This window comes from Ovis aries, chromosome 19 (genome assembly GCF_016772045.2).
Source record: "Ovis aries strain OAR_USU_Benz2616 breed Rambouillet chromosome 19, ARS-UI_Ramb_v3.0, whole genome shotgun sequence".
NCBI classification, from domain to species: Eukaryota; Metazoa; Chordata; class Mammalia; order Artiodactyla; family Bovidae; genus Ovis; species Ovis aries.
In genome coordinates, this window is record NC_056072.1 from 22,010,427 (window position 1) to 22,024,803 (window position 14,377).

At 42.4% G+C, this 14,377-nt stretch overlaps 1 protein-coding gene across 1 annotated transcript; it reads right to left on the minus strand.

Annotated features, from left to right (window-relative positions):
• Positions 1–211: 211 nt before the first annotated feature.
• Positions 212–10,187, minus strand: SETMAR (SET domain gene). The gene is made up of 2 exons (XM_042235929.1): positions 9,977–10,187; positions 212–2,393 (listed from the first exon to the last, which is right to left on the minus strand). The coding sequence occupies exons 1-2, from the start codon at positions 10,091–10,093 to the stop codon at positions 1,590–1,592; spliced, it is 921 nt and encodes a 306-aa protein (XP_042091863.1). The 5' UTR covers positions 10,094–10,187; the 3' UTR covers positions 212–1,589.
• Between the last annotated feature and the right edge of the window lie 4,190 nt (positions 10,188–14,377).

A 14,377-nucleotide genomic window follows, 5' to 3' on the forward strand; every position in this document is an offset into this window, starting at 1 on the left:
TCACAAGTTTTCCAGTATAGCCATGGTATATAGCAAAATTTTTAGTTTGTTTCCTTTTATGATTTTTGGTTATACAGATGGAAGTCATCCCCATGGTTATAGTTTTCATTGTTGGTGGTGATCGTTAGGGTTTTAGTAGGTGATAATCAATCATGACCTTTTCCTTGATTTGTTCAGCAACAAATGAGAAATAAAATGCAGGAGTCAGACAGAAATGAAAATATCAGCTTTATTACTGATAAAATAGATTGTAAAGCAAGGCTTAGGTATATAGTCATAGCATCCTTGGATCATTGATTAGGTTTGGTGCTAGTACTGGAAAATTCAAAATAACAGTAGCATCAATGATGGAAAGACTATTTCACACCTAAAAGTCCAGAGGGGTCAGATCAAGATTGGTACAGAGCACTGCACAATATACCATCCCCAGACTCCTTTCAGTGTTGCTGCTTTGCTGTGTGTGGTTTCCTTTTCATTTAGGGGACTAGGATGCATGCTCCAGCTCCAGTTATCATGTATACCTTACAGCCAAGAAGAAAAGAGAGGTGGGTAAGGAAAGGATGTCTCAATTTAAGGACACATTTTCCCTCATATTCCACTAACTGCAACATAGTCCCTTAGACACATCTAACTAGGAAGAATGAGTACAGTAATATATGAATGAGTTCTGTTCCAAGAGCATGTTAATAAGTCCAATTTGTTCATTAAGTCCAACAAAGTTAGCCTAGGTACCCAACTAACACGAGCTTCCCAGGTGGTGTTAGTGATAAACAATCTGTTTGCCAATCCAAGAGATACAGGAGACTCAGGTTTGATCCCTGGGTCAGGAAGATCCCCTGGAGGAGGAAATGGCAACCCACTCCAGAATTCTTGCCTGGAAAATTCCACGGACAGAGGATTCTGGCGGGCTACAGTCCATGGGGTCACAAAGAGTTGGACATAACTGAGCACACACCCAACTAAAACAATTGACTATATAGTACTGTACTGTGGTAGGTTTATAATACTTTTCACACAAATACATAAAAAACAAACATACACACAAAATAAAACATTTTTAATCTTACAGTACAGTACCTGGAAAAGTACATTAGTGCAGTACAACAGCTGGCATACAGGGGCTGGCTGAGTGAACAGGCAAGGAGAGTTACTGACTAAAGGAGGTGAATGATGGTAGAGCTGAAGCATCTTCAGCAACAGGAGATTGAGGGCAAGCTGTGGCTTCACTCACACCTGACGCTGATGGAATGCATGTCTGCATCTTTGACAGTTTGCAACCTGAAGGTTTGCATGTAGAGTACTTACTATGTTCTCGATAGTCACATACCCAGCTAAAAACTGAGAATTCGGATAGGAAGGGAGAGAGTGTTGCTGGACAATCTGTAGTCTATGCCACATTCCCAAATTAAACTTATGCAGCCAGGCAACCACTGGGCTCCTGTAGACTAAGGGATGAGTGAGCTGCTTTCTGGAGAGCCGGGACCAACCTAGAGGGTAACTTGCTTATAAGAAGGGAACCCAGGAAGGGCTGAGTCAACAAGCTTGGATCCTTCTCATTCTCTTCCACTGTGAGGCCAGACACATTTCTCCTATGCTCTTCCTTCCACACTCGTGTTTGGCTTTTCTGAGGGGCAGTACAGGGAGCTGTCATAGGGCAGGAACGCAGCACATGATCTGGCACCACAATAACAAGGTTTTCTTAATTTCCCGTTATCTAACCTTTCTTTGTCTTCACTATTCATTAGATTAAGAAATCTTCCTGAATAGTCATAAGAGAGTTCTTCTTCTGGCAGAATGTCTCTGGCTGCAAAAAGTGCCAACTTTGGTACCATCGAGTCGATTCGGACAGGAATCATCAACAGGTTTGGCTCACAAGAATGGTTAAGGAATCTTCCAATATTTCCTATAGAGGCAGGATCCACAAATGTTTCCATTACCTGCCCATTACAGACATGCTCCCTGATGGCTATAATGTAATTCGAATCATGTATTGTTTGTAACTGAATTCTTCTCTGCACTTCAGAGATTCCTAACACCTCACCGGCATATTCACAGACAAACCGTCCTTTTGGTATGAAGTCCAGGGTACGAAGTCCCCAGCCTTTGTGATCCGTCTTGAACACCTGGAGGTGGAACTGCAGACCCCACTGGACCACTCTGTTCCTGCAGCGCTCGCTGCACTGGCACAGGACATTGCATTCGAAAACTGGCTCAGCGCACTTTGCTTCGGATCCTATATCTCTGAGGCATGAATGATCGTCATAGTTATTCTCACGACGGAGACAGGAGCAAGTACCAGGGAGGCAGGGAGTTTTGAGACAAGCACATCCAGGAAAGGTTATTTGAGAGGGATCTGTATCTGCTCCAGGCCCAGCTACATGATCAGGAGTGTACTGCAAAAAGCAGAAACACTGTAAGTCGGCATGGTGCGTCATATATCTCATCTGTATTTCAAGCAGCTCTCGCTGAGACACTTCCCAATTCCAACAAGCAGAACAAAAATGACAAAATATATTAAAATACTGTCTGAAAACACCTCCAATTAAAAAAAAAACATAAGGTTATTTCTTAGACTTAAAATTCGGTGGTTTCCTTTTAGGTATTGGAATAACACTAGGAAAAAATTATGAAATTTTCCCTGGTGGCTCAGATGGTAAAGTGTCTGCCCGCAATGCAGGCGACCTGGGTTCAATCTCTGGGCCAGGAAGATCCCCTGGAGAAGGAAATGGCAACCCACTCCAGTACTCTTGCTTGGAAAATTCAGTGGATGGAGGAGCCTGGTGGGCTACAGTCCATGGGGTTGCAAAGAGTCGGACACAACCGAATGACTTCACTTTCTTTCTTATCAGATATTGGAAATTTTGTAATCCATTTTGTTTCCCTCTTGGCTTTAAGTGTCAGGAAAATCAGTGCTGAATTTAGTTTTTGAAAACAGCTAAGTATTTTCTCTTTGGTTTTTGATCTCTTTTACGTTTATCTGATAATATACATATACATATGTATTTTTATTGTGAGTTACCTGAGATCTTTTTTTAGGATAAGAAAGTCATAAATGATAAATCAATGACCTTTGGGAGAGTCTTCCATTGATTTTTTGAAATAATTTTTAAAATTTGAAGATTACCTAAACTCATATATTCTTTCATCTTTTTAAAAACACTGTTACCTTATAGTTCTACTTGAGTCTTCACAATGTTCAAAGCAGAAATTTGGCAAAAAACTTGCAGACAGAATTCGAAAACTGGTTATATAATAGTAATAGATACTGAAATTTATTGTAGATATATTGTATACATATATATACAATAGAAATCTTTTTATTATTAAGTGCGAAAGGGATAAAAAGAACCGTTTCTTGGTCTTTTAAATGTATCTGTATTTTCAAAATGTCACATTTATAAGATGTTATGAAAAATAAGTCCTAACTCTAAAATCTCTGTGTGAAGCCTTACCTCTGGTTATTTCCTCACTGGCAGAATGAAGCATGTTCTCCAACCCTGAAGATCAAAGTATCTCTGGTGAGCCCAGTGTATTTCTTTATATAGAGAGTAATTCATTGACTTATACTTGTTTTGTTCCAAAAAGGAACTTTTTAATGAGACTTACAAAGAAGTAAGATAAACAACAACAGGTAAGGAAAGTAAGGTGAAGTGAAAAATAAGTCAAGTGAGCTTAGATACCTAAGTGTGCAGCAGAAGTAGACTGGACATCCGGCTGTGCACCAGGATAGTCAAAGAGGGAAATATGGTTAGAGCTATGGCTTGTACTGTCCTAAGGAACAGTCTTACTGTTCAGAAGCATTGACTTTTTCCAGCATGGAGACGGGAGAGAAATGTCACCAATGAGTCTGTCAAATTGTTCTTTTCCAGGAAGCAGTTTCATGGACTGCTTTTTATCTCCTTCATTCTGACCCTCAGGAAAGGCTGTTGGCATGCTGCCACAGCCTGTCAGCAAGAGACCAGTTGAATAGCCAGTAGTAATTCAGGGATTGATTTTAGTGCATCCAGAGGAACATTTGAACAACCTACCTTGCAGTCAGTTTTCTATTAATACTGTGTCAATACTTTCAGAAAAAGTATTGAACAGCATGTAGTTACACTCCCTGTGGAGGCCTCAGAGGAGCTATGCAGTTAGGTGCAGAATCCTATATTTTAAAAAAAGCTGAGCTGGGGTGAAGGATTGACATCCTCCTGTGAAAGAATGGTGAGTGGGTGTACCTGCGGGGGAAGGCCAATACTGCTTAAAAAGTGATTTGGGGGTGGAGAGCGGAAATAGCTTCTCTTGTTTGTGTGGGTTCTTACAGCTTTAGCTTGGCAGAGGTGTCCTAAAAGGATAAAAGATGGCTTAGAAAAACATACCCTATCAGTCAGATTCAGTGACTACTGTCTTATACAGAATCTACTTCCAGATTTTAAGAGTCAACTTTGAAATGGTTACTGAGGCATTTTAAGAAGTGCTTGTAAAGTGAACACTTTACTATCACTTTGTAAAACTGTTCATGAAGAATTCTTTTCAATTGATGAGTTTTTAAAGGTACATATGGGGTTGAAGCAACAGTTAGAACTGGACATGGAACAACAGACTGGATCCAAATAGGAAAAGGAGTACGTCAAGGCTGTATATTGTCACCCTGCTTATTTAACTTCTATGCAGAGTACATCATGAGAAACGCTGGGCTGTAAGAAGCACAAGCTGGACTCAACATTGCCGGGAGAAATATCAATAACCTCAGATATGCAGATGATACCACTCTTATGGCAGAAAGTGAAGAGAAGCTAAAAAGCCTCTTGATGAAAGTGAAAGAGGAGAGTGAAAAAGTTGGCTTAAAGCTCAACATTCAGAAAACGAAGATCATGGCATGTGGTCCCATCACTTCATGGGAAATAGATGGGGAAACAGTGGAAACAGTGGCAGACTTTATTTTTTTGGGCTCCAAAATCACTGCAGATGGTGACTGTAGCCATGAAATTAAAAGATGCTTACTCCTTGGAAGAAAAGTTATGACCAACCTAGATAGCATAGGCTATGGTTTTTCCAGTGGTCATGTATGGATGTGAGAGTTGGACTGTGAAGAAAGCTGAGTGCCAAAGAATTGATGCTTTTGAACTGTGGTGTTGGAGAAGACTCTTGAGAGTCCCTTGGACTGCAAGGAGATCCAACCAATCCATTCTGAAGGAGATCAGCCCTGAGATTTCTTCAGAAGGAATGATGTTAAAGCTGAAACTCCAGTACTTTGGCCACCTCATGCAAAGAGTTGACTCACTGGAAAAGACTTTGATGCTGGGAGGAATTGGGGGCAGGAGGAGAAGGGGATGACAGAGGATGAGATGGCTGGATGGCATCACTGACTTGATGGACGTGAGTTTGAATGAACTCCGGGAGTTGGTGATGGACAGGGAGGCCTGGCGGGCTGCGATTCATGGGGTCGCAAAGAGTCGGACACGACTGAGCAGCTGAACTGAACTGAACTGATGGGCTTCCCTGGTGTCTGAGACAGTAAAGAATCTGTCTGTAATGCAGGAGACCAGGGTTTCATCTCTGGGTCAGGAAAATCCCCTGGAGAAGGGAATGGCTACTCACTCCAATATTCTTACCTGGCAAATCCCATGGACAGAGGAGCCATGGGGTCGCAGAGTCAGACACGACTGAGCAACTAACACTTTCACTTTTCTTTAAAGGTGCATATAATTTTAATGTATTATAGAAAGCACTAAACTCTAAGGTGATTTTCTTTTTTGACACAGATGTATGTGTTGTATGTGCTTAGTCACTGAGTCATGTCTGATTCTTTGTGACCCCATGGACTGTAGACTGCCATGCTCCTCTGTCCATGGGATTTCCCAGGCAAGAATACTGGAGTGGGTTGCCAGTCCTCTTCTATGGGATTGTCCTAATCCAGGGATCAAACCCATGTCTCCTGTGGCTGCTGCACTGCAAGCAGACTCTTTACCACTGAGCCACAGGGGAAACCCTCTTACAGGGGTTCATAAATTGTAGAGTATCTACCAGGCATTCCTAAGATCTAGCACAGACACTCGACCTACTGAGTGTGTGGCCCACCACAGGACATGGGTGCTAGCAGGGGTGTGAAGTGGGGAGGTGGTAGAGATATCTGATGATAGCTTGAGTGTTCTGGATCCAGAGATGCCTATAGTTACTGCTCTTGGACTCTGCTGTTATGTGGGGCAATTGCTTCCCTTTTTTGCTTGAGTCAGTTTGTATTGTATTTATGTTTCTTACAAACAAATGAGTCTTGACTAATACACCCAGAGTGGAAGCTGAGCATGGTTCCAGGAAATGGCTGGAAAATTTAGTCAAAGATATAAACGGCTAATAAGCAATGAGGTCTCCAGCTGGGAAGTGAGATGAGAGCAAAGCGGGCAGGAGGCCAGCCAGGAACTCTGTGACTGCTGCCTGGAACTCTGGGCAAGCAATAGAGACCTTCTTAATGCAGAACATGGAATGTCCCAGAGGAGACATGCACAGGTCCAGGCTCGTATTAGCACCATGACTTATAGCAAGTGACTTGCTGAACTTTAGGTTAGCAACTATAAATCAGGGATAATAGCTATATTTGAGGGGGGAATGTTCTCAATAAATTTAATTAACATAATATTGTACTCTGTGTCAGCCTCTTCATACTTTTAAAATAGTCACTTTCTTAAATTCTTCTAGATATCATTTCTAGATTTTTATATTTATAACATCATATATTTCTGGCATATTACTTAAGCTCTCTAAACATTCCCTTCCTATCTTATCTCTCTTACAGGTTGCTATGAAGGAAATAAATGTGAGAAACCACATAAAAAGCTTACTCCAGTGGCTGGCTCATAAGTGTTCAATATGAATTATACAGTAGCCATTTAGTAGCGGTGGAAAAAAAACAAACAGGTTCTTCAGTTAAACCTCTCAGGTTTAAACATACTCAAACCAAAATATCTGTGGGAAACCATATGATTATCTTCCTACCTCCATTACTTAACCATCTGGAGCAGGGAATACCAAGAGCTGACCCAGTACAGACTGTCTTCATTCATCAGTAAATACTGCCTTATTGTCTACTCTATGCACATGTTCCACGGGGTCGCAAAAAAGTGGGACACCACTTAGCGACTTATCAACAAACAACATGCACATGCTGGGGTTTAGAAAGAATCACTCAGAAAAACAGAAAAGAGGACATGGGATTTTTATCACTTTTTCAGTTGTCACAACATAAGCTTTACTTTTTCCATGTATGTATCAAAGCACAAAATTGACCAGGTAAGAGTTGGAAATAAATACAAAATGATCAGTTCAAAATGCACTAGAAACCAGATCCTTGAAGAACTGGGTGGAGAATTCACGTTTTTTGACAGAAAACTTAAGAGAAAATTTTTTATAAGCAGTCACCCAAGAAGCCAAAATGCAAAGAGAAGACTGTTAGAGTAAATATACCTCCTTGGCTACCCTCATATACAATTAATTTCTCCCTTCTCTGAACTATGTGTGCACTTATTAATAGCATGAACTTTGGAATCTTAAGTGGCAGAGACTTTCAGGCTCTCTGGTTGTACTAAGTGTGTAGGTCTGACCTTTCTAACAAGTATATATATCTTAAGGAAAGGCATGGTCATGAGGTTTGGGGTATGGAATGGTGATAGGTGTTGGGTTCCTATCCATGGTATTAGGCACAGAGCAGCTGACTCAGGGAGTGTTATTTGACTGCTTAATTTCAGCTCTGAATAATTTCTGATTGAAAGACTGATGTTTTTGAGTCACATTCTATACCACAGCCCCAGAAACTAAAACATGTCATTGCACAATATTCCAGGCTTAAACCCTAGACCTCAATTCTGGATTTTAAGGAAGTGCTGTGAAAATCTTCATTCCTTTTTTGGTTGTTTTGAAACACCAGCTACAAGAATCTTTGTACTTGGCCTCTAGCCCCGTGAGTTTGTTTTTCCTCCAAGCAGCTATTAGGAGACTGTGAGCCAGATCATTCTTGTCAAGGCCAAGTTGAGATCTTAAAAAGGATATCTGAGGCTGGTTTTAGAAACCTGAAAACATGGCTAGATCCAGCTCTTAGTTCAAGAAAATCAGTTTATTTTCTACTTGTGTTTCAACACCAATAGCATTATGATGTACTTGTTTCCAATCTTGAGTATCTGAATGTCCTTTTTGCCTTTTCATATAGGACCCAAAAGCAAACTAGACACAAAGTTATTTTTACCTTGAATTCTCTGTGCCTTAATTCTTATGTGTACCTATGTCTGTGAAGGTAGGGTTTGGGGAAAGCAAACTGTTTTGACCTTTTTTAAGACTGGTATTGTGCTTCATGAATATATGGGAGCAAACTAGTTGAAGGCACTTTTAGACTTGTCATTACATGTTTCAGGAATGCTTTAACTTCTTGGTAAGGCTATAAGCTCCTTAAGGAAGGGAGCTTATCTTCTATTTGTAACTCTTAGTGGTCTCAGAGCTGTGCACACAGCCAGGAAGCTAGAACACCATGGAATTGAGTCTTAGTTTCCTGATTTTCATTTAAGCCCACCAACTGTAGGTGTAAGGATCAATCACAGGGCTTCCTCCACCCCACTCCTTCCCCATACAGTGCTTTCTATATGCTCTTGTAAGCTCAAGGGCAGGAACTGTATTGTTACCATTTTGTCTTCTATGCCTAGTTTAACATGCCGGGCACATTATAGGCACTCAGTTATTTTTTGAAGAAAGAAAACAAATCAGTGTTTTTGACCAGGCATTTAGCCGTGTTTGGTCTTCAATAAGCTTTTTGGGATCAGTGTTTAATATGGTGCTTGTCAACTGTATTATTAACCACAAACTGCCTAACGTAGTTTGAAGAAAAATAACCATTTCCAACATAAATATCCTGCTCTACTCTTTGAAAACTGCTATGAATCTTTATTGTCTTACTTGATTCTCAAAATAACCCTAGGAAGAGGACAGGCAGGGTTTGATATTGATTATGGGTGTGACAAGGAGAATAAAACGTTTACTTTCATTTTGGAGATGAAGAAACTCAGGCTCTGAGACATGGCTAAGATGATAAACCCTGAACCTAGCTCTCCTATATTTCCATGTACAGGGCTGTTTCACTCCAACATTCTTGTTTTTTGTGGTTTTTTTTTTTTTTTTTTTTGGGTCATTCCTTGTTTCTTAAGCAACATGTAGGACAAGCTCAGAGAGTGAAAAGTTGGAGCAGAAAGAGCTTTGAGGTAGTATTAGTGAACATTTATTGAGTTCTTTCATCAAACCAGGAACTGTATTTTACCTGTAATTCTCAAAGCAATCTGGAAAGAGGTACTATTATTTTAATAGCACACGAGAGGGCTCTGAAGGTCTAGCCGAGGCTATTTATATTTGCCAAAGCTCTCAACAGCATGGGGGAGGCCTCAACTAAGTCTGACTCTAAAGGTTAAGTTTTTAATCATGACACTGGGATCTTAAAAACAAGACACCTGAGACCTGAGAGGCCAGTGATTTGCTCCCTATCTTTCAGTGAGTTCTGGGGACAGAACTAGGAGAAAAAGCCAGATTCTCAAGGGTTTTTCCAAGGCACCTCAGGAAACTTCTGGTTTTCTCTTAAGTGAACTGCCATTCTTAGGGTAGAAAAGACCTTGTAAAGGTCACTGTGAAGAGTTAACTGAAAAAAACCCGGAAACGACCATTTAAGACCTATTTCCACGCGCAGATAGCTGTGAGATTGGGTTAAGAAAAAAAAAATGGTCGAAAAACTTGAACAACCCGAAGCAAGCGTGACCGTCAACCATCGAAAGACGACCACTTAGGTAATTGCGAACCGAGCGCAACGACCTCCTACCCTACTAGCACGCTTCCTGGAAAGGCGCCAGCCCGGACCCCGACGCTGCGTAAGCAGCGCGCGAGACCGCCTAGCCCCGCCCCACAAAAAAGATGCCGGCCACGCCCTCGGGGGCCGCGCGCAGCTCTCGGGCCAGCCGAGCCCCGCCCCTACCTGAAAGGGCTCTGGCTCTGCCCCTGGGGGCCAGGCGCTCACAGGCAGATTTTCAAGGCCACGCGCAACGTCCAGCTGGTCCTTCAAGGCCTCAGGCGCCTCCTCACACTTTGCCATTGTGCCAGGGCCAGTTCTCCAGGGCCTTAGCGGCCGTTCTGCCCCGACACGGTGCTCCTACCACCTAGACCGCTTGAGCCTCGCAGAGGACGCTGGGAGTCTAGCCCTGGGGCCCCAGAGCCTCCTGGGAGCGGTAGTTTTTATACCGCTGCTCACGAGTGGCTCCTCGCTCCACGCTCAGCTTTCCTTCAATTTATTGTCTGGCTCACTTTTTGCTTTGAGTCAGACGCACAGCAAATAATACAAAACCTTGTAAGGTACGGACAGAGCTTTGGGGACACAGTGAAGTGCTTGACGTTTTCCTGTGCGCCCAGGGAGGGCTTTCGAGGCGAGGTCGTTTGTCCGTGTCTGAGGGTTTGGAAGTTCTACCTGGCGGGGGGCGGGGAGGGGCGCGCCCTACGCTGAGGTGGGGAAGGCACCCCTTGGGTGTCTGCAAACCTGAAATTTGTGGAGTGGCTCCGGGGCGTGTTACAGGGATTGTGCTCGGAGGCCAGGTAGCCTGACCTGGCATCGGAAGTCTGTGTAGGGTCCGCGCGCTCCCTGACTGGAATCTCTGTTCCCTGTTGACGTCCCCTGCTCTGAGAAAACCAAGCCTGGTCCCGCAAAGGATGCCGATAACATCGAAATTGCTGAATCCAGTGGAATATTTTGAACTTTCCCAAAGCTCGTTGACTCGACTGTTCTGCTGCTTCTATGTGAAACCCTCTCTCACAGATGGTGGGGGCCCCGTCCTGGGTGCGCTTGCCTCGCGCAGACCGTCTTTACTGTCCTGTCTTCGGGCGTGACTGAAATGGGGGCGGTTGTCACAGGTTTCTCTCAGGGCCCCTTTCTCACTTTCTCTGCAATTCCTCAGTGATAGCATCTACTTTTTGGCTTCAGATACTCATAAAAGTATTAGGGTTTCAGCTCAGCTGAAGATGGATTCCAGTTGTGGATCACTTCAGTTCACTCGTTCAGTTCTATCTGACTCTTTGCTGCCTGTTGCAGTCCATGGGGTCGCAAAGTCGGACAGGACTGAGCAACTGAACTGGACTGCAGCACGCCAGACTTCCCTGTACATCACCAATCTGGGAGTCTACTCAAACTCCTGTCCATCACATTGGTGATGCCATCCAACCATCTCATCCTCTGTCCCCTTCTCCCGCCTTCAATCTTTCCCAGCATCAGGGTCCTTTCAAATAAGTCAGTTGTTCACATCAGGTGGCCAAACTTTGGAGTTTCAGCTCAGCATCAGTCCTTCCAAAGAATACCGAGGACTGACTTCCTTTAAGATGGACTGGTTGGATCTCCTTGCTCTCCAAGGGACTCTCGAGAGTCTTCTCCCACACCACACAGTTCAAAAGCATCAAATCTTCGGCACTCAGATTTCTTTCTAGTCCAACTCACACCCATACATGACTACTGGAAAAACCATAGCCTTCACTAGATGGACCTTTGTTGGCAAAGTAATCTCTCTGCTTTTTAATATGCTGTCTAGGTTGGTCATAGCTTTTCTTCCAAAGAACAAGCGTCCTTTGATTTCATGGCTGCAGTTACCATATGCAGTGATTTTGGAGCCAAAAAATAGAAAGTCTGTCACTGTTTCCACTGTTCCACCATCTTTTTGCCATGAAGTGATGGGACCAGATGCATGATCTTAGTTCTCTGAATGTTGAGTTTTAAGCCAACTTTTTCACTCTCCTCTTTCACTTTCATCAGGAGGCTCTTTAGTTCTTCTTCACTTTTTGCCATAAGGGTGGTGTCATCTGCATATCTGAGGTTACTGATATTTTTCCTGGAAATCTTGATGCTGGGCTGGATGAAGCACAAGCTGTATTCAAGATTGAGAGTGGGAGGAGAAGGGGACGACAGAGGATGAGATAATTTGACGGCTTCACTGACACGATGGACATGAATTTGAGTAAACTCCAGGAATTGGTGATGGACAGGGAAGCCTGGCGTGCTGCAGTCCATGGGGTCACAAAGAGCTGGACATGACTGAGTGACTGAACTGAACTGAACTGAAATATTCATACTGACAGGACTGTCATAAAGCCACACGTGTCAGGTTCACTCTGAAGATCACAGCCTGCTGCCCCAGAGGCTACAGATGTTCTTTGGGAATAGTGCATACAGTTATCACACAGCAGATGATTACACAGTAGTTATAAATGCCTTAGTGTTCTTGTCTGTCTTCCCAGAGGATGATTCAAATCCAAGAGAAGATCCTTATTAATAGGAAATGGAATCATCCTGAATGAGGAGTCTTAAACACCATTGGAAGTATAGGCTTGAAGGTAGTTATCTAGTAAATATTTTATCAGACTTGGCTATGTACTTGCTGTTACCCAGGAGACAGTTACTTATGCAATGCAATTCGTTAGAGTATAACTAAGGATGTAAGGAAGTTTAAGAAATTGAACAACAAAAGAAAGATCACTTGTAGGTGGGAAATTTGGAGAAAGCTTCATGGAGAAGGGGTTATTTGCCATAGGCCTTGAAGAATGAATAGGATTTATGAGATTAGGAAAGGGCATTGCAGGAGAAGAAACAGTAGGAGTAGAATAAAGAGAGAAGGCTTTTAGACAATTAACTTAATATTCTGTTGCTGCTGCTGCTGCTAAGTCGCTTCAGTCGTGTCCCACTCTGTGCGACCCCATAGTCGACAGCCCACCAGGCTCCCCCATCCCTGGGATTCTCCAGACAAGAACACTGGGGTGGGTTGCCATTTCCTTCTCTAGTGTCCAAAAGTTTCTCTGATGATAAAAATGTTCTGTACCAGCCATAGGTGATTGTGGCTACTGGGATATGCTTAGTGTGACTGTAGAACTAAATTTAAATTTTATTTAATTTTAATCTATCTAAATTTGATTTAAATAGCCACATGTAGTTAGTGCCTACTGTATTGGGCAGCATATTTCTAGGCTTTATACTTCATACTATATATGTTTCTTTTCTATATACATTTCTACATATTATATACATTGTATATATACGTTTCTTGTCCATGAAGTAGGCAATATTATCCCTATTTAAAAAGTTTTGGGAATTGAAGTTCAGATAAATTAAGTAAATTACTGGCGTGCTGTAGTTCATGGGGTTACAAAGAGTTGGACATGACTGGTGACTTTCACTTCACTTCCATATGTATGACAGGTAGAGTGGAATTTGGGCCCAGGTCTGAAACTGCCTGTAAAGACAAAGTTTCTCACCATTTGTGTTAACATATCTTAGCCATATTCAGAGACTGCCTTTCTTCCAGCTTGTTCAGTTGCTTAGTTGGGTATGGCTCTTTGCAACCCCATGGACTGTAGCACACCAGGCTTCCCTGTCCCTCACTATATCCTGGAGTTTGCTCAGACTCATATCCATCGAGTTGGTGATGCCATCCAACCATTTCATCTCCTCCTTCTGTCTTCAATCTTTACGAGCATCAGGGAGATGAGTCGGCTCTCTGCATCAGGTGGCCAAAATATTGGCACTTCAGCTTAAGCATCAGTCCTTCAAATGAATATTTAGGGTTGATATTCTTTAGGATTGACTGATTTGATCTCTTTGCTGCCCAAGGGATTCTCAAGAATCTTCTCCAACGCCACAGTTCGAGGGTATTAATTCCTTGGTGCTCAGCCTTTTTTATTGTCCAGTTTTCTCATCCATACATGACTACGGGAAAAACCATAGCTTTCACTAGATGGACCTTTGTAGGCAAAGTAATGTCTCTTCTTTTTAATATGCTATCTGGTTTGTCTTATCTTTTCTTCCAAGGAGCAAGCATCTTTTAATTTCATGGCTGCAGTCACCATCCACAGTGATTTTGGAGCCCAGGAAAATAAAACCTGTCACTGTTTCCATTGTTTCCCCATCTATTTGCCATGAAGTGATGGGACCAGATGCCTTGATCTTAGTTCTTTGGATGTTGAGTTTTAAGCCAACTTTTTCACTCTCCTCTTTCACCTTCATCAAGAGGCTCTTCAATTCCTCTTCACTTTCTGCCATAAGGTTGGTGTCATCTGCGTATCTGAGGTTGTTGATATTTCTCCTGGCAATCTTGGTTCCAGCTTGTGCCTCATCCAGCCCTACATTTCACATGATGTGCTCTGCATATAAGTTAAATAAGCAGGGTGACAATATACAGCCTTGATATACCCCATTCCCAATTTTGAACCAGTCCATTGTTTCATGTCTGGTTCTAACTGTTGCTTCTTCCAGCTACTGTGGAGTAAATAAAGGTTTAGAAATGATGAAACTTAAAAAAATATATACTATGTATATATATATCACACCATCTTTTATCTTATTTGAAAG

Coding starts and splice junctions, on each gene's coding strand:
- SETMAR (XM_042235929.1), bottom strand. CDS start 10,093: ATGGCAAAGTGTGAGGAGGCGCCTGAGGCCTTGAAGGACCAGCTGGAC. Junction 2,394..9,976: donor CAGAGCCAGAGCCCTTTCAG/GTAGGGGCGGGG, acceptor TGCTTTTTGCAG/TACACTCCTGATCATGTAGC.